The following is a 21,658-nucleotide window of genomic DNA, read 5'->3' on the forward strand; positions in this document are numbered from 1 at the left end:
CAGATGGACTTAGAGTGAGGGACTCCCTCAGGGACCCTGTCTGGTTCATCTGTGTCCCCAGAGCCCAGCACAATGCCTGGCCCAGAGCAGGTGTTTAATACAGGTTTAATGAATGCAGTAGCTCTATCTGACCCTCTGCCACTGCTGTGCTCAGCTCCACATAAAGTGACAGAGATATGAATGACTTCAACTGATCTCAAGTAGGTCTAAAGTAGGAGGGAAAAAACAGACAGGGGAACCACCATCACCAGATTAGGTGGCTTGAATACCATCTTTCCACCCTGGCCTGAATGCCTGGAGCCGTTCTGCCTAGTGGAAGGCACCTGTCCCTCCCCTGGATTCATGGGGAGAATACAATGCAGGGTGCCCTCTATGGAGACTTGTGTGGGAGGGGAGGAGCCATTCAGGTCTGCAGGTGGAAGAAGGATCCCCAGCTGGATTGTCCATACTAGGAGGACAGATAACAGGACCCAGACCGTGGAACTTGGGATTAGACAGCTGGGAAAGTGAGGGCAGTGTGAGACAATTCCTCCTGTAAGACCACTTAAGGCAGCTGTTTCCCCGTTACACAACTTTGGTTGTATCTCTTATCTTGGGAAGGACTGACTGGGTCGAAAGAGCTGGACACAGGGCAGACAGATCAGTTCAGTGAATACTTGTGGATTGCCACTGCTAGACGGGGTAGCAGATTATAGGAAGAGGAAGAACCACCGCCAAGTTACTTAATACCAGTTCAGAACATGTTTGAGGACACTGTATTGGTAAGAGGAAGGATGTGATGTTGTCAAGTCTCTCTGGGCTCCTCGAAACCTAATAGGTTATCAGCTCACTCAGGCAAGTGGTTGGGTGTGGATAGGTTGCTACCAAAGTCAGCCACAGGGCACACTGAACCCAAAGAGAAAAGACTTCAGGAGTCAGGGGGACTTTAGAAAAAGGAGGGATGGACCAGAGTATTCATCCCAAAGGAGGCAGAGGATCGTATCGTATAGAGAGGGTCAGATCCTGTGGAGAGGAGAGAGTGGGCAGGTGCAGAGAGGGACAGAACTGCCGCGCTCCATTTGGTAAATATTAATCAGCACCTACTCTGCACTAGGCCTGCGAGAAGATGTGCATCTGACCCCATTACACTGGGGCGTCCTTGTGCGTCCCATGCCTCGTTGGTCATTCAATCCATAGTGCCTAGCAGAGGGGTTGGCGCAGACTAAACCACAATGAATGGTAGATGAATCAGTGAGTCAGCCAGTCAGCTACTGCTGAGTGCTCGAACAGAGTAGAGAGAGAGTGTTTTGAGAGCTCAAAGGTGGGGCCATCACTCCCACTGCAAATCCAGGTCCCTGAGCTCCACAGCACAGGGGCTGCACCTGGCCCATCTTTGTTTCTCCAGCACCCGGCAGAGGGCCTGGCTCAGAACAGGCCTCAGTGAATGTTTGGTTTTGAGAATGAATGAGCAAGCAAACAAATGAACTAATTAAATAAGACTTCTGGCAGGAGATGGCCTTTGGCCTGAGACAAAGATTTCAGTGAGGAGGGCTAGCCATTGAAACATTATTTATCCCACTTCAGGTCACAACAACCTGTTAGCACATCATGAAGTCAATGTAGTGGGTCGAAACTATTTTTTTAAGAAGTAAACTTAAATGGAATAGGGTACAGTGGAATAGAAAATATCAGTGCAGCACTCTAAAAGGGTATGTATTTCATGACACGTGCGTGTGTGGTGTGTACTCTTGATTAGGGTATGTTGCTTACTGTGGGTTTCAGTTGAACAGGATTTTAAAATGCGTTCTAGACTGAGGAACCAGCATGACTTTCCATGATAATCAAAGAACCAAGAGAATTTTAATGTGGCCGGAGCATAATTATGGTGACAGTATTTTCCAAATCAAAAGTCAAGAGACATGCTCTAATGTTTGAAATCAGGAGGGTCTCAGGGAATCTAGAATGTATGATCCTGGTGTGCAGAGGGGCCATGGAGGAAAAAGAAGAACAGAGGGGACTCTGAGACCAGAAAGGTAGTTTGGGGCAGAAACTGAGAAAGATCTGCCCCTCGCCTGTGCACTAACCAGATTAGGGCATGTCACCTCAGTTAGGACTTAAAACTGCCACTAACAGAAGTGAAATAACCTTGATACTACGTAAGCCTTTAGAATTTCTCTCAGACCCTTTATAAAGCCACAACGTTTCCAAGAATTTTGGAAGTAAGAGGTTACAAGAGGAAAAATATAATGGAAAAGAGGGAGGAAAGATCATGTATGCAATACGATTTTTCGTCAGCCCACTGCAGATCTAAAGCCATATGCAAGTGTCAGTGACAGAGCAGTTCCAGAAATGCATTTGCCTGCCACTCCACCCCCCTCACCCCGCCCCAGGCCTTAAGACAGCCCTCAGATAGCCCTCAGAGAGTCTGAGCAGTAGAGATCATCTAATGGAGTTCATATAAACACCAGCTTCCTGACAGCTGGCCTCTGAGCAAATTTATTATTGAATTATACTCCTGCGTTTTTAGAACAAGCTGAGCTGACAGGCTACCCCATCAGTTTAAAAAAGGGGGGCAGGGAGGAAGACAATGATAAATTACCCTGATGGAAGATGGAAGAAGGTAAAGATCCTGCTTCCTCCAAAATGTCAGCCATTATATATTATTCATGTTGGTTTAAAAAAAAAAACAAAAAACCCTCCCCGCATTGAAATGAATGTTTATGATGATAAAGCAACTAGGTGATTGAATTCAGGATGCAGGCAGCAACTTCTCACATCATCCTGATGAGCAGCTAACAAGTCCTCCTCTGCCACTTGATCATCCCTTTATTGATTCCAAAACCAAATTACGATCTGTTTGCTGTGTAGCCTGAGCTTTTTCCTAGCTGTCCATCACAGGAAGCATTAGCAGACAATGCTGCGCTGAAGCGGGAACCACTCGGGGTTTAGAGGGAGAGGCCCTGCGTTCAAGTTCTCGGGCAAGCGAGAGCAAGCGACCTTGGGTGAGCGAGGCTCAATTTCCTCATCCGGAATGAGGGGTTACTCATTCTCACCCTGCAGGTTATTTGGAAGGTTAAATGAGATAAAATACCCAGGAAGCCCAATGGCTGGTGCATAGCACACGTTCAGTAATAACACCGAATATTTACCAAGGATGTTCTATGTGTCAGGCATTATTTGAAACGCTTTGTAAGTTTCATAATTAGTAACACCTTTACCTCTCCCCCGAAACCATATAACATAGGGAATGCATGCCCCTTCTTTTACGGATAGGAAACTGAGGCACAGAGAAGTTGAGTAACCTGGCCCAGGACAGACGGCTTGTAAGTGGCAGAGCCAGCATTTGAAGCCAAGCTGATTGGTCCTAGAGCCCATGTGCTGAGCCTCTGTTCTTCTCTGCTAGGTCTTTTGTATTCCCACCTCCGCATCTTCAGCTTGGAAATCTGTACAGCACGGTGCTGCTACAACTCTACAACCCCAGCTGGCCCTGACTTTCTTTCTAATACTGTACAACACAGTAAAAAGCTAACACGCAGCAGGTCTTAGTGCCCCAGAGCATGGCCTCAGAGGCAGGTAGCGAGGCTTGAATTTGAGCCCTACCCGTTGCCAGCTGTGTGACCTGGGATAAGTCTCTTAATCATTCTGTTCCTCACTTTCCTCATCTGTCATATGAGGATAATAATTGGTACCTCGTGGGGATGTCTGAGGATGAAGGAGATATAAAACACTTATGTGTCAGAGCAGTAAGCACTGGATGAATGTTATTGGCTGTTATCACTTACAGCAAGAGTTAGCGTTCGCATTGGCAAGGGCATTTGTGTTCGTATAGGTTTTAGTGTCACCGTAGGAACTGGGAGAGAAATGAGAATCTTAGCCCGAAGCATTAATGTAGTTATATAACTGATGCAAGTGCCCTGGCACTGTGGCAGGCAGCGGTTAACAGACCTTTGAGATGGGCAGTCCTTTATGGTTGAAGAGGAGACTTTGAGGCCAGAGAAAACTCTTGGCTCAGCGATGCAGTAGCAGAGCCTGAGTCCTGGCGAGCCTGGAGTCCTAAGTGAGGCTCTCAGGTAGTAACTCCAGTGTCTGTAAGTCAGGGACTTAATGCATTTCCATCCAACACTGATAAACTTCAAGCAATGAGAAGTTAAAATATTGGAGAGCCAGGCGTCACATCACTAATATTGTCCTCTATGGAGAATATAGGGTCAGAACGTACCAAACACCTCTGCAATGCGTCTAACCAGCACTCCAGTCCAATCCTGGAGGCGTCAAGAGCTGGCTCTACGTGAGCTCCACGGTGCGGGGCTGTGAGGAGGCGATGCTACCTCTGGGCAGTATTCTAGCCGAGGAGAGAGACCTGCCCACCCGCCCTCCCCTGCCTCCACCTCCTCCCACCACGGCGGGGCCCTGTGACTTTACCCTGTGGGTCTAGCCTGCAGGCCTCTAGGACTAACCCCGATCCGAGGAGGAGGGCTTAGAGCAACCCCAGCAGCTCAGCCTCCAGTCCTCCTACCATTCCTCTGCCTGACCCTTTATGTGCCAGCTCTGGCAATGGGTTTCTGTCCTGTCCCAGAATCCCAAACTCACTTTCTATCCGTAAGTCCCTGATACAAGCAGCCTGGTAGCCCTGCCCCCCGAGGATTCAAGCCTTACCTGGCTCCCACCCCTGCCATGTCTGGGTCTGGAGATCCACCGGTGCTCTGCTTAGGAACCTGGGCATTGTTACCTGGTGACACACGGGACATCCACATCCAGCTGCCCCTGGGAGCTCCCTCACCATGCCTGTCCCCTGTCAGTCCTCCTCCCCTGCCCCTGGAAAGACTGTTTCCCTTGAATGCCACCTGTCTGTTGCTCTGCACCTCAGGTCCGGCCTGCTGAGCTGGATTTCCGCAGCTCTTTTCTGTGTCTCTGCCCCGCTCTAGCCCCACCCCAGGAAGTGGGTCTAATTGTGGTCCGCCCTAGTCTCCCCTTTCTGAGTAAAGCAGCGAAGTCTCCCTCTTCCGGGAGAAGCAAGACCTGTCCTGTACCCTGACAGGAAGACAGGACACACGGTCGTGAAATGAATTTGTCCGCCGAGACACTGTGTGTGGTCACATTTTAGCGGAGCTGCTTCAGGTTTTTCCAGCAACACAAGCCATCTGCTGCGGAGTCCTCTTAGAGGCCGTCCTCTGGCTGCATAGCCCAGAGAACAGCCTACATAGACGTGTACTCACATTCCCTGGCCCCAGGCACACGGTCGGTGTTTCCGAGCCGTGTCCCCCGACCTGGCCAGCCCTGCCACCCAGGATCAGGAGGCTTGCTCCTCAGAAATGATCTCCACTGGCTGGTCTCTCTCAGTCCTGCTTCTCCTTTGCCGCAACCAGGACTCACTTCTCTGGAAGTACGGTGTCCTGAACAGTCATGGGCTCTGTTCTTGTGTGCACCTTCGTTGGCCAGCAGGAAATATTCCAGATGACTTCTGCGAGAGCCGACTCAGCCCAAAGCATCAGCTTTCAGCAGCCGAGTTGCCCGCAGGCTTGAGTGATCGGAGCAGGGGCCTGGGAGCTCGTGCTCCCGGAGTGTCTGAAGTAGCTCAACGACCACAGAAAGTTAGGAGATCACAGGACCGTGGCTTCTGGGCTCTGCAGGAGGCAGGCCTAAGGGCCCAGAAGACACTAGCAGTTACCGGGCCATCTTGTCATTGGATGCCCCCAGGTGGGGTGAGAGCATCATAGCAGACCTGTCGATGCCTCAGCCTCAGTGGGTGACGGAGGGGAAGCTCTGTCCATCTCTAGGGATCACGTGTCTCACCTGTAAATTAGGGGCTTGGACTCAGGCACCCAAAGGACTCTTCTAGTTAAACATCAAATTCCTCTTAATCTGAAGAAGTCTGTGGATTTCTTCTTCCCGCTCCCCAGACATACACAAAACAGTCCAAGATCAAAAGCTTGTTCTGTCATGAACTGGAGTACTTCCCTGTGACATTCATTCCACATACCCAGCAAGTGATCTGGAAGCCTCTGGTGGAGTCTAAACTGAGCCCGATTCCAAATGGAAGAACAGAGTCAGGGTACTCGGGCAAGGCCTGGTGCTTGATGCTAACTGTGGGGGTGTTTGTATGTCGTACTGGAATGACCTGGTAGGCAGCTCCCCTTTTTACCCCATGCTAGCTTTACTTCCAGATACAAGGATTTTTTTTTTTTAAGTCAAATTATATTCATTCCAAAAGGTGAGTTCCTCATGCATAGGGATTCTGTCTCATTTATTGTTAGTAATTTAACTGCTTAGAATACAATGGAGGGCACTTCCCTGGCGGTCCAGTGGTTAAGACTCCACGCTCCCAATGCAGGGGGCACAGGTTCGATCCCAGGTCAGGGAACTAAGATTCCCCTATGCCTCATGGAGCAGCCAAAACAACAAAAACAACAACAACAACAAAATAAATAAATAAACAAATATTTTTTTTAAAAGAATACAATGGGAAATAAAACAGAAACTACTGGCACTGCTGTCCTGTAGTTTCCATAAGTAAGAAAATGGATGAATAAATATCTTCCCTACCACCAAGCACCATGTATAGCACATAGTAGGTGCTCAGTTAAAGTTCCAGTAACTGAACCCTATTCTCATTTACCTGGCCTTCATCTATGTTTCTTTTCCCCCAACCCATGTATATCTATTTTTTACTTTGGGCAGTATGAAATAACTATATTCATATTTTTCTGTCATCATCTTTTTTCATTTATGTGATCTTCATTTGTTTCTTTACTCAACATTTATTGAACGCATACTAAAAGACCTACTCCTGTGATAAACACGGAGTTAGAGAGATGAAATGGACATAGTTGTTCCCTTCAAAGAACTCCCAATCTAGAAAAGATAAGGTGTTTAAACAGATGAATACACTTTAGTGGGATAAGTACATTGTGCTTTGTTCACCAAAGGAGGGAGTGGCTTCTTTGTCCTGGAAAATAGGGAAGAGTTTCACTGAAGGCGGGAGTGGATTCTTTGTCCTGGAAAATAGGGAAGAGTTTCACTGAGAGGCAGGCCTTCAAGGAGAGATTAGTAGGAATGGGAGGAGAGTCATTTGAGGCAAAGGAACCAACATAGACAAAGTCAGGGAGGCGTGGAAATGCATGCCAAGGCAAGGGTATGAGAAGTAATTTAACATGGCAGCAGCACAGGACGTGAGAATGGAAAACCGGGACGTGAGAGGCAGGCAGGGGCCTGATCCTGAAGGTATTTACATGCCAAGCTAAAGAGTGTGGACTTTATGTGGACACAGTGGGTACTACAGAAAATGACATGGATGGCACAGGGATACTGATGATGTGGTAAATTGACAGTGGTAAGGTCTGGAGAATTGGGTATCTTAGATTTACAAGGTGCCTCAAGAGAGGATCTGGTCCAACTCCCTGACCACCAATAAGTCGGAACGTTATTAAACGTTAAGTGATTAGATCAAGTTCTGTTGGCTTGGGCCTAAGGTTATTGAAAGACATACAAAGTAAACATAGGAAGAGCGATGAGATAAGTTATAAAGAATGAAACACAGCTAGAAGTTGGCTTTTGAATATAGTAATATATAGCATATTAGAGTTTATTTCATACAAAGAAAGCACAGACACACACCGTCGTAACTCTAGTGCTGTACAGTGGTCCCAGGGCAGCTGCCCAATGTGGTCCATGAGGTACAGGAAGAAAATATTAGGACGTCTGTCTACATTTACTTTTTATCTTTCAAAATAAGAAAGAATGGATGTTTACTTGTACGGAACACCAGGTTTTCTCTGATTTGCTTGGTCCCAGTGTTGGTTACGTGTCTGGACAAGCACGTGAGGTGTTCCGAGGGAGATGAAGATCTACTCCTCACGGAGCTTTACTGGTTTATAGCATGACTGTGTTGTGTGTGTGTGTGTGTATGTGTGTAAAATCTAGCTTTAACCAAACTTACATAAAAAATGGGGTCCAGTGGCATAAAAGGATTTTGCAAAGTAACTACCGATCAAAGATGACAAGTGCAAATACAAGCCAACAGTCAAACGGCAGAGCTGATATTCCTACTCCTGGTCCAAAGTCTTCCTCAACTCCACTATGAAGTTAAAAACAGTAGTGATCATTCTCATCAGATCTAACAAACAAGGAAGCAAAAGATTCAAAATTATCAACAAGACTAGTTGAAATATTCATTTTTTGACCATTAAATCTTGCACCAAGCGTATATTATGCTTTCCAATATTAGCTAATGATGATAGCATGTGTGTACAATTTATTAATAAATATGAATACACCCATGGAGCCTTCAGAAAATGTTTACAGAAAGGGTGTGTGATCAAAAAGAGTTTTCAGAGCCCTCCTCTGATGATGTTAACTCAGATTTTTTAGGCGGCTAAAACAAATTGAGATTCTGTTATTTAGGTGTGTATCTGTGTCAGATGGTAAGTGGCCTGAGAGGTGAAGTGACTTTCCTGAGTTCTCATGGATAATAAATGAAGTCCTGAATTTGAATCCTGGCTCCCCAGCCACTCTTACGAGAATGGGCAAATTCCATCCCCTGCCGAGGCTTTATTTTCTCACTTCTGCAAGAAGTGCGAAGTGTGAAGAGAGATGATCAGGAAGGTCTCTTCTCACATGTCATGACTAGTGGGTTCCCAAGAAAACGTACACAGGTGGAAGACGGCAGGCTGGAAAAGCTGGTTGAAGAAACGGAGGCAGAGCACCAAGATGGAAAGCTCTGAAGAAAGGGCTACAGAATGGCCCGTGTTGCCAGGCTAGAAAGAAGGTCTTGGAAGCTACTGAGTGGACAGGGTCAGACTTTGACTGGGAACCCCCTAGATAGGGGTCGTTTGACAGGCCGTGAAGTGGGGCTTCTTTGGGCCCAAGTAAGGTTCTTACAAGATGTTGGATAAAGTGTAGTAGGTGCTAGAAAGATCCCTAGTCAGTCAGATGAGTTGGCAGAAAACAGTTTAAAGGGTGGGTACAAGTCAGGCATAGAAATCTGTTTAAAGTATGTAATGCAAAGGAGTGATTTGCATAACCAATAGTGGCATACAGTAACAAATACCTTAAAGCAGAGAAAGGCTAAAGTTACCTTTTGCCGCCTAGATAGATCCCAAATGATTATTCCAGTTTCCTGAATACCAGCTTCATTAGCTGTCTCCATTTAATAACAAAAAATGTTCAAGCTGCAGTTTTTCTTCCTTCATCTTCCTCTATCTGCTTGTATAATACACAATGAATAACAAACCTAACTTAATTTCTGGCATTCTTTTTTTTTTTTTTTTTTTTTTCAAGTTTTCAAAACCTTTAAATGTACAGAAGAGGAGGCTATAGCATCAAAGCAGTAGGGCTGCAAGCAGAGGCGGGTGGATCCTCCAGGGGAAGGAACCCAGCCTTGGGATGCAACTTGTGACCAACTAGAAAGCCCAGCCCCTGGAGCCCTCTGTTCCGTAGCCATATCCCTGTCAAGGTCAAGTAGCTCAGAGTTCTTTGGTATCTCTCTCATCTTCAGTTACAGAAACACATCAGCTCTTTATTCATTTAGTAAATAATTTATCAAGAGCTTACTCTGCACCACGCATTCAAATTCCAGGGCGCACCCCTGTGTTGGTGGCGGCTTTCTTTTGCCCGCTCAGAAATGAGCATCACCCACGCTCAGTGCTGGCAGTCCAGCAGTGAGGGGGGATGTGGTCCCCGTCTTCAAGGAGCTTGTGATCTGCCGGGGGGAAAAAGGTTGCCCAATAGCATGACAGCACTCAGAGTCTTTGCAGAGACAGCCCAGGGAGTGCGAGTGCTAGGGTACCGCTCCAGGTGGGTCCTGAGGCTAAGCAGGTGGTTTTCAGGTGAAGAGGACGGGTGGAAGGGTCCATGTAGAGGGAACAACTCAGAAATAAGTATCAGCATTGTATGAGCTCCGTTAGGATTCTGAAGCCACGTGTAGTAGGGCTGCTTGAGCTGGATTGAGGAGCACCAAGTTAAAACCGTCATACATTCCACTTTACATCTGTTTGGGAAAATCTTCAGCCTGCATGGACAGGTGAGAGAATGGAGATCCAGAGAGGTCAGATGACGCTCCAAGGTCATACAGTTAGTTACCAGAGTCAGAACTGGGAACTGACCCCCTGCCCAGGACTCTTTCACCACACCCCTCCACTTCTCCCTGACGGGCGGCTGAGGTGAGTTTCTTCTTTGCTTGGTTCTGTTTCACGGTGGTTTTGTCTCTCCAACACTTTCCTCCCTTGATCCCAAACCTGGCCAGTGTCCCCAGGAAGCAGTCAGGCAGATCTTCCCTGTCACTGGCGTCAGCCAGGGCACCTCAGTCGGGCCGAGTATGTGGTTGGGCCAATGCCAGCATGTTTGACGCCTCTCCCCCTTGGCCTGGCATGAGAACTCCTTCCTGGCAGAGTTCACCCAGCCTAATTGCTTGTTTTGTATCCCAGCTGCCTGACATATGCCAAACCCATGTGTTGACTCACTGGTGTCAGAGACAACTACACTCAGGCATTTCAAATTTGCTTTGGTGAGCTCTAGGCAGCAACCGGGGACTGTAATTCGTGTATTTCTATAACCTCAGCACCTAACACAGTGCCTGCCTTCGAGTAGGTGCCCCGTTTTCTAAATTAAGTGAATTTTAGTGAATGCAGGTGAATAACACAGTAGTAAGAGGAAGGACCTGGAAGTAAGGAGTCCTAGCTTTGAGTGTCAGTTCAGCCCATTGAGTTCTTTGCTGTAGGACCTTGAGCAAGTCTGTTCTCTCTGAATTTCAGTTACTTGATCATTTCTCACCTAATAAACACTCGGGGAGAATATCTCATGCTTACCTAGCCCTTGGAGATGGAAGCACATAAGATAGCTGTGTAAATGTGAATGATATCACTGTATGACAGTCACATCATGGAGAGATCCTTGGAAGGTTTAGAGCAACCTAGCAGAGCAGAGGGGTGATTAATTGTGCCAGGAAGAGTTGGAAACAGCCTCACTAAAGTGATGACAGCTTAGATGGGATCCTAAGGATGAGTAGAAAATAACCGCATATGCCAAGACAGTGACCGAGGAAAAGCAAAACACATCAAATACAGTACTGGTGATAAGAGGATCATATGAGCCAGCTGGGAAGCCAAGTTGGTGACAGTGATTTGCACCCTGCATTAGTGATTTCTCACCAAGGCAGTCTTCCATTCTGGAATTTCACAGTCAAAGCAGCACCTATTTCTTAGATGTACTGACCCTTAGTGTGAGGGTCAGTGTTCCAGTGGTGGACAGAAGCTGGCTCATGCCAGCTCACAGGGACTGCTTAGTAAATGTTCAGGAATTCTGCAAGCTAGTTCTTAAGCACAACTATTATTAAAAATTAAATTATATAAAATCACAGTTAGACAAATTATATTAAAAACAAAGGTAATAATCAAAACTCATCACTTTCTAGTTATTTAGCTGTGTTTTACCCTCATCTTTACTCTAGAGTTTATTTAGGTCTATTGTTTCTCTGTGGTGGAAATACTGTTATATACTGGTGTCCTACTAGCCATCTCTTCCCAACTCTGGGTGCAGTGATACCTCATCGGTAGTGTGAAATCGGCCGTGGTGGAGGTCTTTACCCCACAGAAGTAGGCAAATACCACAAATGAAAGCCACTTTTCTTTTGAAAGCCAATTGTTAAATATTCACCAGTGCACCACTGGTGGTATCCATTGAATAACTGGATGAAGAAAGAAAATGTTTGGAAACCCAGCAGCCACATGTCTTCAGACCTCCCTGGACAAAAACACGTGGCAGGAGACACATTTCCAGGGCCTCCATAGAGCAGACTTCCCCACCTCCTTTGTTCCAGGGAAGGCTTTACGTTGAACTGGGTTTTCTTGACAACTGAAAGTCATGGTCAAATAGGAGGAGGATGGAAGTGTTTTTCTCCAGGACTTAATTCCTGAGCCAAATGCCTGTTTTGGCAGGAGGCCTCTGCGGCCCACAAGGGTACCGGGAGTCAACTTAATCTTCTCCAGAATCCAAAGCAATCCACAGGAGCTCGGGCTAAAATTACATCTGCTCTGGCTTGCTGAAGGGGAGGCGACATGATGGCCAAATGGTGCTGATTTAGTGTTTCCCAGCTATCAGGAAATCCCCAAAGAGAGATTAATCAGAGGAGGCTGGCCCGCATGTGGAGGAGGGGCAGCAGCTAGGGCAGGCCCCCAAAGGAAACCATCCCCAGAGGGCTGGTTATTGTCCAGGCAGAATCTGAAGGCACATATGTCAGGAGGAGGCTGGAGAGTAGCCAGGACCAGGATATGAGATCTGTTAGTAATTCTCTGGAAGGACAGAGTTCCAGCAATAAGAAATTCAATTTTCCTCCATTAGAGAAAGCATCTCTCAGTACCGGCTGAATACAATTGACGGCATAAATCTTTCCCATTAGCGGAGAGATAATTTCACGTAAATATATTGGGAGACCTTCAGAGCAGGACGGAGAGTCTTTGCCGAGCCTCACCCGCTTAACTTGTTTGCCATGTAATTGCATTTAGACCAAGGGCCTCGGAAGAAAACCACTGACTGTATTAACATTAACCAGATTGTGTGTGGTGAGGGGAGGCGGGGTGAGGAGCTCGATGCATTGTGGGTAGTTGTTCTCGCCTTCAGAAAGGACAAACTGACACCGGCGAGCCCAGCTGCTTACAAGCCTGGTGTTAATTGCTTTTCTCATCAAACAGAGAAAAGCTTATCACTTTCCTCCGTAGAAAGGGTAGAGATGTAGGTACCTAATAAAGCAGAGGCTGAGTTTGAGATCTTTTTTTATGAATGCCCACAGGCCTCATCAGTAGCTCATCCCCAGGCCAGAAAAAAGCCTTCCGAACTGAGGTGAATGGAAAAAAGTTGTCTGGACAACAGCGCCTTGCGTCTTTGCCTCAGATTTGTCTTGTCCACGAGGGCTGTCTCCCCAGCGCCCTGATCCCTTAGGACATTGACACCAGTGAGCATCTTCACTTCCACCCATTGCCAGTGGTGTACAGACTGGTCTAGAGTTGGACCCCGAGTGTGAGGCCTGGACTCAAGGCCTGGCTCTGCCTCTGCCTCCCTGTGTGTGGCGTGGAGCAAATAACGTGACGTCTGTGGACCCAGTTTCGTCTTCTTCCACTAACTCCGTGATTTTCCAGCTGGCTTTCCTCTGGCTTCTCCAGAAACTAAGACTCTACAGAGCTGCTTTCAGAACCACCCCAAGGGGAAAGCGGGTCCCACCCCTACTTCATCTGGAGCAGATCTTGTTTTTATTGGTTTTCCACTTGGGGATCCTTATAAAATATCATCTGCCAAAAAGATTCTGTTTTCTGAAATATTTGAAAAAACATCATTCTAGATGATCTCTAATTGTCCCACTTATTTACTCAACCTACTGTTTTTGCTTTTTTGTTTTTTTGTTTGTTTGTTTGTTTTTGTTTTTGCTTTTTTAAACAATCACCTGGTACTTGTTAGGCACTCCCGGGCACTCTAGAGAGAAAAAAGGAAATAGACCTTGACCCTGGCCTCAAAGAGCTGGTGATCTAGTGGAGTGGAGAAACATGTACAGTGTGGTAGGGTATCAAGGGGTTTGTGCCAGGTTTTGGAAGAGACAGTGACTAGTTCTAATTAGGGGCATCAAGAAAGGCTTCAGGGAAGAGGCGTCATTGGAAGTTGGGTCTTCAAGGATGAGAATGTTGGGAGAGGGGTACAGGAATGATATCTGAGGCAGATGGAAGAACATTGCACAGACACAGAGGCTTTGAACAACATCTGCCTGGCAAGTTTGGGAAAAGGAGATGCCTTGTTGCCTGGAATATAGAGGGAGAATGGGAGGGGGGATGTTGGGAGAGGTGCCAAGTTCTAGAAACCACTCCAAGGGGACACCAGCATCTGCCCTTCTCCTGTCTCCAATGCCAGGTGAGAGGAAGTGCCCTCTATCCTGTTCACTTTCTTGAATGTCTGCTTCCAGTGAGACTCTTAGTGACAATAAAGATCACTGCCATTTATGGAGCTTACTGTGCACGAGGATGAAAAAACAGAGACTCAAAGAGCTGTAACAGAGCTAGGTTTTGAACCCAAGTCATGTGACTCCACTATTTACAATAGCCAGGTCATGGAAGCAACCTAAATGCCCATCGACAGACGAATGGATAAAGAAGATGTGGTACATATATACAATGGAATATTACTCAGCCATAAAAAGGAACGAAATTGGGTCATTTGTAGAGACATGGATGCATCTAGAGACTGTCATACAGAGTGAAGTAAGTCAGAAAGAGAAAAACAAATATCGTGTATTAACACATATATGTGGAACCTAGAAAATGGTACAGATGAACTGGTTTGCAGAGCAGAAATTGAGACACAGATGTAGAGAACAAACGTATGGACACCAAGGGGGGAAGGTGGTGGAGGGGTGGAGGTGGTGGTGTGATGAATTGGGAGATTGGGATTGACATGTATACACTGATGTGTATAAAATGGATGACTAATAAGAAAATAAATAAACATTTTAAAAAAAGAAGAGCTGTGACAGAGGTAGGTTTTGAACCCAAGTCACGTGACTCCAAATTCACATGCATAACTACACTGTATAGCACCGCCCCACCCCATCAGCTTTTTCTCCTTACAGCATAGTACGGTATCCATAGAAAATAACCCTCTAAGTGAGATATCTGAAAACCTTTTTCAGTAATAATTCTTTAGAGGATGCTTTGATGACTTACATTGAGGCAATAAAAAAAAAAGGTAGTGCTCATCTTGAGTGGATACCATGAGCCCCTGGGTGCCAAGATATGTCTGCGTGACCTGCCTCAGTCTTCTGACCTGCCAGCCAGGGTTCTAATGTGAAAGGTAGGTCATGTTATTCTCTCTTTTCTACCCCCAGGCATGCATGTGTCATTCGTGGTCAAGTAATGACATCAGATGGGACCCCGCTGGTTGGTGTGAACATCAGTTTTGTCAATAACCCTCTCTTTGGATACACGATCAGCAGGCAAGATGGCAGGTAAGAGGCCTTTTGGGGACCAGGGTTGGTGAAGGCCCTGCTCTCGTGGTCTTGCCACATAGCTGCTGCTGGAATGACAGCATGCGAAAAGGATAGGACTTGGAGTCAGAGGACCTGAATCCACATGCCCAGCCCTGCAATGTGCTAGCTGTGTGACCTTGTAGCTGACTCTGGCCTAAATCCCTTTGGCTCTAAATTAAGCAGCTTCTTCTTATTTGTTTCTCAGAGTAAGCATGCGGTACCTTATACATATTGTTCTGTTGCATGGCTTATGATATAAAATACTGTCACGTGGACCATTTTCCATAGACCACACAGCTCCGGAAGTCTCAGCATTCCTGCTGTGTGGTTTCCATCTGCAACCACCCAGGTCTATGGAAGCCACTGAGTGATTACAGAACTCTGACCTTCAGATCCTTGTGAGAACCTTCAGTTCATCAGCCTGAATGAAGTCAAGTTTCTTTAATCACTCTAGCTCCCCCATTTGTTGGCTATGTGTTCTTAGACAAATCTCCTTACCTCTCTTGGCCTCAGCTTCTTCACCTGTTAAATGGTCCTAATACTATTTATCTTACATGGTGGTGGTAAGGATTTGATTCTATGATGAATGGAGAAGCACCATGCACATAGTAGGTGTTTAATAAATCTTAGTTCCCTGCCCCACTCTGATTCATTGCTGTATCTCCAGGGTCTAGCACATAGTAAGTATACAATAAATATTCGCAATTTATTAAAATTACAACTTAAAAAGGTGATGATTACAATGCAAGCCATGAGACTATTTTGGAGAGAAGAGGAGGGGAAGGAGGAGAGTGGAATATTTAGGCTGTCAGTGGTGACAAGTCCTCTATTTTTAATAAAATCAGGTAGTGGTAGTCCATCTGGCTAAGTGTGGGCCCATAAGGTTGATTTTCACTCTGTGTTGGAAATTGTGCTCCAGCCTGATTGATTTCAGCACCTCTTTAATTCAATCTCAGATGTGAACATGTCCTGGCCGAGGTGATAATGAAGTAGGGGCTCATCTGTTTGTAGACATATGTGCCTCTTAGACGGGGTTGGCAAGCTGGGCATGGGGAGCCCTCTCTTCCCTCCTCCCCCTCCCTATGAATGGAAGAGGTTGGTGGCCAGTCCCCAGGGATCATCTATCCGGGCCAGTCCACCGATCCCTGGAAGCACCTCAGCGCAGACTTGCGCTACAGCAGGGAGAAGTCTCCTTCCTCATGGTGTCTTTACCACCTTCCAGCTCAGGGCTGCCTGCTTTATGGAAATAGAAGATGTGAGCATCATAGGCAACAAGTATCCTGACTACATTATTACCTGCTGTGAAACAGTCATCAAAAAGGAGCCATGGGGACCGCTCTTTTTTTTTTTTGCCATAAAATTTGTCCATCATTCATGTGAGATGGAGAGTAGTCCGTCCTCTGCCCACTGTGCTTGGTTAGGGTGAGTCCATAAAACACACCAGAGTCCAGTAAATTTGGTGGCCCTTGGGGAATGCCCAATTAGCACCTCCAGGCTTTGATTCCTCCTGTTGTGCTGCCCTTGCGATCTCTACTACCTCCTGAGAGGATGGACATCCTGGGCGGTAAGTATCAGCCATATTTCCTGTACCGGCCAGCTAAATTACACCAGAGTAGCCAGAGCTGCTACAGCCTAAAGCTTGAGTTTCAGAACAGTTCTTACCAATGCATTAGGGGGCTTAAATTTTCTTCCCATCTTAGACACTGCATAACGTATGGGAAAGTCATTACTTATTCTCTAATAAGTGTCTGAAGAGCCCTGTTTGTTATATGTGAATGGGTAGCATCTTGCCTATTTCCCTCCCCCTTGTCCCTGACTCACCTTCTTTCCTATTTCTCATACCCGAGGAGAAACTGTAAGGCCAGAGATATCACCCGGAGATAACAGTACATGCAAGTCCAGGGACCAGGTCTAATTCATCTTTGTATTCCTCACTTTCCCGGCAGGCACCATGACACTTGCCTTTGTCCAGATCTCCCACCCCGGCCCCATGCTGAAATACCAGACCTCAAGTCTTAACAAGAGCTCACAAACAGAAAACAGTGGCAGGGAAGTTAGCCAAAGAGATCATTAAAAAGATGGAAAATAGAAATCATGAAGAAAAATGTTTAAAGAATAGCAGACAAGAGAAGCAGTTCAGGTTCATTGAATTGAAAGATGGGATTATACAGAGCACGAAGCCCAGGGAATGGAGCCCAGTGCTTTCCTCATCCATTATCTCATCTGTCTCATTAATAACTCTGCCAAGTGATGATGATCGTCACCTTCATCTCACGTGAGGAGATTGAGGCTCAGACAGGTGACGGAACTCACCTGTGGACTAAGTGGCAGTGCTTGGACTGGCCCTCACTGTTGGGGCTTCATCTGAGAAGCAGGCCTTCCCTTTGAGGTCAGTGTCACGCCCATGTCCACAGCAAGGTTTCCCTCCAGATGAGCAGGCCTGGCTCTTGGCTAGAGCCAATCACACCCTGCTGTTGGCTAGGCCAGCTGCCCCCAACTGGCTCACGGCCTTGAGAATATGTCTTTTCATGTTTGTCTTCACTCCCTCCCCACGCTCATCCTCTCACGAAGGGAGCTTGTAAGTCAGGCCAAACTTCTGTTTGACAGTTAAGTGTTCTGTCCAAGTACAGATGCTGTTCAGTTCTGTTCCCTGGGTATTTTCCCCAAACCCTGGATATTCTCCTGGAAAGCCAAAACCTGAACTCTTAGTTGAAAATAAACACCTTCCCTGGTGTTTCTCTATTATTATGTATTGAAGAATGATGGTACCCAACTTCCTCTACTTGAAGGTTATGTGGGCCTAGAAGGGGCCAAGTGAAGAGCAGGCAAAACAGATGAAAAGCATCTGCAAAGGACAGACGAGTCAGGCTTTGGAGCTTGGGGACCCAGATCGGAGGGCGCCATCTACCACGAGCAAGATTTGACACTAGTTCAGTGCAAAATCCCTGCAGCTTCTAGAGGAGGGAGGAGCACGCTGGAGCAATGAGGCCAGTCCCACCAGGTGTGTTCATCAGAGATGAAGGTGAGGTCCTGCAGTGGGGTCTCTAAGACCAACTGCACAGGTAAATGTCAGGTTGACTTACGGTAATAGCCAGAGGAAGAAAGAACTTAGGGTGTTTAATATACAGTCAATGCAGAAGAAATTGACAACATCACTCATGAGTTCATTCTATAAACTATAACCATCAAGCACTGGGCTAAGTTCTGGAAAGGCTGAGAGGAATCAGTGTCCCCAGGCCTGAGAGTGAATGTAGGATTCCAGTGCAATGTGATATGGGCTGTTAGGAGAAGTGCACATGGTGCAGTGGGATCCCGGGGGAGGGCACTGGAATTCTGAGTGGGTAAGGAGTTAGCAGAAGCCCTCCATCCAAAAACGCAAGATGAGGACAGGCCTTGAAAATGCATCCTAAAAGTAATAGCTAAAGGACTTTGTCCAAAGAGACATCACCAGGAGGTGGCAGGTGGGCAGGATCACTGTTTGCAAGTCCTAAAGGACTGTCAAAGGCAGAGGAAGACTAGTTTGAAGTCACCCCAGCAGGTAGAACATGTCCCAGTGGCTAAGGAGCTATTAGGAGAGGGACCCAGGCTCAATTCCCGCCCCCCCAAAAAAGTCTGCTAACAGTCAACTAACCAAAGATGGGACAGTGCACCTGCGGACATAGCAAGCTCCTCATCACTGGAAATGTGCAAACAGGAACCAAATAGCCCCTTGATAGTGGTTCTGTAGAAGGAACTAAAGCATCAGATTCAGAGAGGGGACTAGGTCAGATGACCTAGTGGTTCAACTGTTACTTGATTTTAAACTTTGTTTTGATGGGGTGGGGGAAGGACACAAAACTCTGGTCTGAATTAATCTTGTTGCACATCGAACATGGGGTCTTAAGTAGCAACCACACACTCTAGCTGGCAAAGCAGACCCAGCCTGCAGGACTAGTGACATACCTGGGCTTACACCTGGGCCTCCTTTCCCGTCTTCTATAAAGTGAGCTCATCTGGCCTCTGACCACCTAGCTGCTGAACCCTCAGATCAGACGCTCAGTGTCAGAAACATGGAGTGTACAAGTGGGAACTCAGTTTCCTTGGATTTTCAAAAAAAAAAGGTCCATGCTAAGGCTTGGATGGGCAAGTGCCCTGCCAGGTTTGTCTGCAGGTGATGGGAGTTAAGATGCCAGAACCCAAAACAGACCTGCCAGCAAGTTTCTGGCCATCCCCAAAGGGCAATGAAGAAAGGCTGGGTGACCAGCTCTCAGGGACACAGCCACGGAGATCTCATCTCAACGAGGAGGTTGGGACTCAGTCTTCTGGTTCCTCTTTCACTTCTAAGTTACGGTTATTGTAATTGTGGCCTTCTCTAAACTACCTTGCTATTTTGTAACTCCAAAGGCCTGGTTGAGTATCATAATCAGAGATAAAATTGCTGTAGAGTCATAGAATCTTAATGACTTCAGAATAATTTATTTGAACCTTTGCCTTTTACAGATGAGAAACTTGAGAATCAGATGGGCTAAATGACTTACCCAAGGTCACACAGTAGCCCACGGCAGAGCCAGGACTAGGCTTAGAGTTCTAACACCAGGGCAGGGTTTGTTCTGCTTTATTCTGATGAATTTTCACTGGGCTTCAGCTCTAAGAGGCCCTAAGTGCCAGGAGCACCCGAGCAGAGGCTCATCAGAGGTCCCATGTCCCAGCAAATGGCTCCCCAAAGCAGGTTGTTGTTTGGTTTCGGCAAATTCTCTACGGTGAATCACTTTCAAAACAATAATGCTTTCTGGAATCACTGTCACTGTTTGTGACCGCGGTCAAGTCTTTCAGGTTTTACAGTCTCCCTCAACAAGTGCTCAGATCCTTTGGTGTAATTTTTTCTCCTTTCTCTGCCTCTCTTTCTCCTCCTTCCTCTGTTCCTCCTCCTCCTCCTCATCTCCTGCGTCCTTCCTCTCCTGCCCCTCCCTCTCCTCTCCTTCTCACCCTCCCCTCCCAAACAGCTTTGACTTGGTCACAAATGGCGGCATCTCCATCATCCTGCGGTTCGAGCGGGCCCCCTTCATCACACAGGAGCACACCCTCTGGCTGCCTTGGGATCGCTTCTTTGTCATGGAAACCATCATCATGCGGCACGAGGAGAATGAGATTCCCAGCTGTGACCTGAGCAACTTCGCCCGCCCCAACCCTGTCCTGTCTCCTTCCCCACTGACGTCCTTCGCCAGCTCCTGTGCAGAGAAAGGCCCCATCGTTCCAGAAATTCAGGTATACCCAGCTTTCTTAACTGCATTTCTCCATGCCTTTATTTCATTTGGGAGGTGGAGGAGGATCTCAGAGACAGGGGAAAGAGAGAGCCCATCAGCGCACCATCCAGACCCCAGCCCCCCAGTGCTGTGAGCCTGTGATGGCCACCCCCTTACACACTTAATACACATGAGCCCTGTAAAGTGCCTGGCACCCTCCAGCATATAATAAATTCCCACCCCCTCTCCACTCTGCCACCAGTTCACTTCCACGTCCCCTTTCCCCAACCTCCAGTGTCTCCCCCGCCCCTCCTTATTTCTGTTAAAACTAGCGATGATAGTTTCCACCAAGAGGAGTGAGGCAGAGGGTCCCAAATGTTTGCGTCGTACTAAAGATTAAATGAGAAAATGTGTATGAGATACTTGGCACGATATCTGGCACCTACTAAGTGCTCAGTGAATTTTAACCATTATTACTATTGAGATAATTTTACACACACTGCCTTCATGCCAGTTAATGAGTGCTGTGGATCAAATCTGTACATGCAAGTGCTTTACTTCATTATCATTAAAAGGAAGTAATTTGGAAAAATGCATTTTAATCTGATAGAAACCAAGACGGATTCTTTGCCTAACAAAGCTGTGTGGACTTGAATTTCTTCTGCCATCCCGGCCCAATTTCTAATGGCAGAAATGAAGCCTGGGGAGGAGGAGGGACGGCAGTGCAGAAACTGGCGGAGAAGCCCCACCGTCCCGCCGGCCTCATGAGAGCTCTGGCAACGTGCAGGTTAATGATCTCCGGTGCTGGCGGAGCGGGGTGTTCAGACACGTTTGTGTGTGTATTTCTTGCTGGGCTAAGCAGGCACATCTCTCCGCTGCGCCCTGTTGAGCGGCTCCAGACGCCAGCCCTCAAGACGGAAACACAACCATTTCGGAATTCTCGTTGCACCCACAGGCTGAAACCTCACTCCTTTGCAGACGTTCAGCGCTTGTCCCCTGTCTCCACCACCAGGCTGACCTTTCTCATGGAATGCTCGTCGGTGGAGACAGAACTTGCTGGGGAGGGGTGATTTGTTACTCAGCACTGGTTCAGCTCCAGCCAGACATCTTCCCAGGAGCGGGGACTTTGAAACAAATGAGGTGAAAGGTCCCCCTCTCTTTACACTGCTCCCTGGGCTGGGTGTCTACGAGCCCAGCTGGGTCACAAACCTTGCTTATTATCAGATTCACGAAATACATGAAAACAAACTCTTGGGTTTTCCCAGTCCTGTCATTGGCTAGCCTTTGCAAGTACAGGGAGATGTACGTTTTGAAGCGTGTGTTAAGCAGACTAAATATTTATGACAGCATCTGGATGGCACTCAAGCCCGGCTTTGCCTAGAACTTGTGAGCTGAAGTTTAGGAAGATTACTTTGGGGTAGGCCCAATCCCGAAAATGTCGTGTGTTCAGGAGAATGGG

General features: G+C 47.0%; 1 protein-coding gene across 4 annotated transcripts in view; it reads left to right on the forward strand.

Moving 5' to 3' along the window:
* Positions 1 to 21,658, forward strand: part of TENM4 (teneurin transmembrane protein 4) — a 744,874-nt gene that overhangs the window by 651,772 nt on the left and 71,444 nt on the right. For all 4 annotated transcript variants that reach the window (XM_059930706.1, XM_059930709.1, XM_059930707.1 and 1 more), the window contains 2 exons: positions 14,837 to 14,956; positions 19,960 to 20,221. In XM_059930706.1, coding sequence (XP_059786689.1) covers positions 14,837 to 14,956; positions 19,960 to 20,221 — 382 coding nt within the window. The remainder of the gene's footprint in view (positions 1 to 14,836; positions 14,957 to 19,959; positions 20,222 to 21,658) is intronic.

This window comes from Balaenoptera ricei, chromosome 8 (genome assembly GCF_028023285.1).
Source record: "Balaenoptera ricei isolate mBalRic1 chromosome 8, mBalRic1.hap2, whole genome shotgun sequence".
NCBI classification, from domain to species: Eukaryota; Metazoa; Chordata; class Mammalia; order Artiodactyla; family Balaenopteridae; genus Balaenoptera; species Balaenoptera ricei.